We start from the raw sequence: 3060 nt of genomic DNA on the forward strand, positions 1-3060 counted from the left end.
TCCCCGGAAAACAGGAAGGCGTGTCCGGGGTGGAGAGGGCGGCTCACCCCCTTCACCGGACGCGAAGGCCAGGCCTCCCGCTGGGAGAGAGGGTGGGAGGCTTTGTTCCCGGAATTCCCGCCTGTGGGCGTCTCTGGGCATCTGGGGGGGGCCCTCAGTTCCCTCCCCTGGCGTGTGCCCAGCCGTGGGGAGCACCGTGTGGGGGACTTGGCCAGCCCCTCTTGTTCTGTTCATGATTTACGGGAACCGCGTGTTTAGGAGCGTCTGGTCCAAAGTGAAATGGATGTTTACAGGTTGATGCTGGTCACTTAGAACAGCCCCGAGGGGAGCAGCTGGGGTGAGTGGGCAGTGAGGGGGGCAGGTCAACAAGCTGGGCCTGGGGGCGGGGGTCCCCACACTTTCCCTCCTCCAGGGACTTCCCTCTGGGCCTGCCCCGGGACACAGGGGGTGAGGAAGCGTCAGGCTCCTACGGGGAGAATTTGGACAAGGGCAGGGCCAGAAGTTCCTGCGTCTGGCGTCTTGGGGGGCTGGGGGGAGGGGCCCAGGTGGAGGGGATCTTGCCACCCAGTAATTCTTTATTTTTATGAATATGTTTTTATTTTCTTAAAAAATATTCTTAAAAATTGATTTCATACAGGAAGGGAGAGGGAGAGAGAGAGATAGAAACATCCATGATGAGAGAGAATCATGGATCGGCTGCCTGCTGCACGCCCCACACTGGGGATGGAGCTCCAAACCCAGGCCTGTGCCCTGACCGGGAATCGAACCCTGACCTCCTGGGTCATAGGTCGACGCTCAACCCCTGAGCCACGCTGGCCGGCTGGATCGCTCTTCCTTAACGGCAGTGAAGCACAAATGCCCCTGTCGTACCCGCGGAGGCCGAGCTCCAGGCACCGGGCACCGTCTGTCCCTCTCAGGTCTGCTCGAATGCCAGCTCCTGGCCTCAAGTTCTGAGTCAAGGCAGCTCCCCTGACGGCCACTGGGGGCCACTGGAGGAAGCAGAGGCGTGGCTGGTGGTGAAGACCTGGAGTCTGGCCGTGGTCCTGGCTGATCAGGGTCCGGTGGCCACACACCCTCGCTGAGGGGGCACCCTTTTCCCAGGTCCAGCCGGGGGGCACCCTGGGTTGCAAGGCCCCCTTTCTCCTACCCACCTTCCCGGGCCTGGGGAAGGGGGCGCCTGGGCTGGCGGAGGGCGCTGGGGGGTCAGGGGCTGGGCTCCCCGGGCAGCTGGGCAGCATACAGGGCCAGGGTGTGGTGCAGGAACTGGTACTGCTCCGAGGTCTGGATCATGCCCCCCCTGTGGGGACAAGCAGGGACCATGAGTCCCCTTCCCGTTGATCCTTCCTCTGCTTCTCTCTCCTTCCTGCTGCTCCTCAGACCTTCTCCCCCATGGGAGCCCCCTGCCCTTGCTCAGGGCTGAGCCTGGGGGCGGGGGTGCCAAGGAGGGGACGCCCCACACTGGCACCTGCTCTCCTCTGACCCAGTGGCTGCCAGGACCCCGATTCCTCAGGTCGGGCCAGGAGCACTCCTGGCCACCAAGTTCCCTCTTCCCGATCATCTCATTTTTGTTGATTTGGTTCATCCTCACCCGGGGATATCTTCCCATTGATTTTTAGGGAGAGTGGAAGGGAGAGAGAGAGACAGAGAAACATCGATGGGCTGCCTCCCGCACGGGCAGGGGAGCGAGGGCTGGGCTGTGAATGGACCCTGCAGCTGAGGTACGTGCCCTGGACCGGGATCAAACCCGGAAACCTTCAGTCCGAGGGCTGATGCTCTATCCACTGAGCCAAACTGGCCGGGGCCCAATCATCTTAAAAGTAAAAGTAATAGCCCCACATGTGTGTAGCAGGCTCTCAGGGTCCCAGACCGCGTTCACGCATGTCGAACGACCCCGTCCTCGCGGCCTCTCTCGCAGCAAGTGCTGGGTGGTCGCGTGACTACAAGCACTCTGACCCCGAGGCCACCCGGCGTCCTTGGCCCCCCGCGCCCCCGCGCACCCACCTGTCCAGCCGCAGTTGGCACACGATGCCCAGAATGTCCACTTCCCCTCGGGCCTTCAGCTGTTGACAGCCTATGCGGGTGGCGATGAAGCAGCCGGTTCGGCCAATCCCTGCGCTGGATGGAGCCAGGGAGGGGGTGGGGGGTCACAGGTGACTGGGGACGTGGGGCTGGGACCCCCAAACTGACCCACTCTACAGGGGGGACGCGGGGCGGGGCAGGGACCAGGCCGTGGCAGGCAGGAGCCGGCCCTGGACCGGTTACATTTCCTACAGGCCTCGCTCGAAGCCTGTAAGGTCGCCTTCCGGGCTGGGTGGACGCCTGATGAGCTGTTGACAGCGGTTTCCAACGGCCGGACGGTGCCCACGCCGGCCTTGCTGACCCCAGGCCGCCTTATCGGACCAGGACTTCCTCCCGGCAGACTCCCCACAGCTGTCACCCAGCCCCACTCCCGTCTCGGGCCACTCCACGGTTCTCTCTCTTGCCCTCCCTCCTTAGGAATTCTTCCCAGAACCCCGGGGGCCACCTGTGTGTGGGGATGGGGGGGGGGGACATGAGCCCCCCGCCTGCCCCTCGGCCTCAGTGCTCAGCGTTCCGCGTTCTTTAGGGAACGGACCCCAGATGTTGTCCTGGCTTTAAGCGTGTCCCCTGCATGGCCCCCGCCCCCCCAATCCACCTTTTACTTTGTAGCCAAAGGAATTATTTTAAATGGCAAATCCGAGTGTCTTAGCCGGTCCAACGAGGGCCCCAACGAGGTTTTCCAGAATCTTCTCTTATTAAACCCCTTACCCCTTCCCCCCATGACCTCCAGGCCCCTTGGCCTCTAACCACTCGCAGCAATGCATCAATGTGAAAGCTCATCTCGTCTCTGGGCCTTTGCACATGCTGTTCCACCTGCCTGGACCAGGCCCCTTCCCCGCGTCACCTCTCAGGTGTTAGCGTAGCTCAGCCTGCCTTTGTGCAGGGAAACCTTCTCTGGCCAATGTCTGGGTTTGGCTGGAGGGGGGGGCGGGGCCAGGTGCCTGTTCTGGGGGCGGGGCCAGGCGCCTGTGGGGCGGGGTC

At 63.0% G+C, this 3060-nt stretch overlaps 1 protein-coding gene across 1 annotated transcript in view; it reads right to left on the reverse strand.

Annotated features, from left to right (window-relative positions):
* Positions 1–762: 762 nt before the first annotated feature.
* PTPN7 (protein tyrosine phosphatase, non-receptor type 7) overlaps positions 763–3060 on the reverse strand; it is a gene marked incomplete at its 5' end in the record, with an annotated part of 6232 nt that continues 3934 nt past the window's right edge. Inside the window, 2 exons of the mRNA XM_015559879.1 lie at positions 763–1297; positions 2002–2115. Coding sequence (XP_015415365.1) covers positions 1204–1297; positions 2002–2115 — 208 coding nt within the window. The remainder of the gene's footprint in view (positions 1298–2001; positions 2116–3060) is intronic.

Source organism: Myotis davidii, unplaced genomic scaffold (assembly GCF_000327345.1).
Source record: "Myotis davidii unplaced genomic scaffold, ASM32734v1 scaffold1915, whole genome shotgun sequence".
In the NCBI taxonomy this organism is placed as follows: Eukaryota; Metazoa; Chordata; class Mammalia; order Chiroptera; family Vespertilionidae; genus Myotis; species Myotis davidii.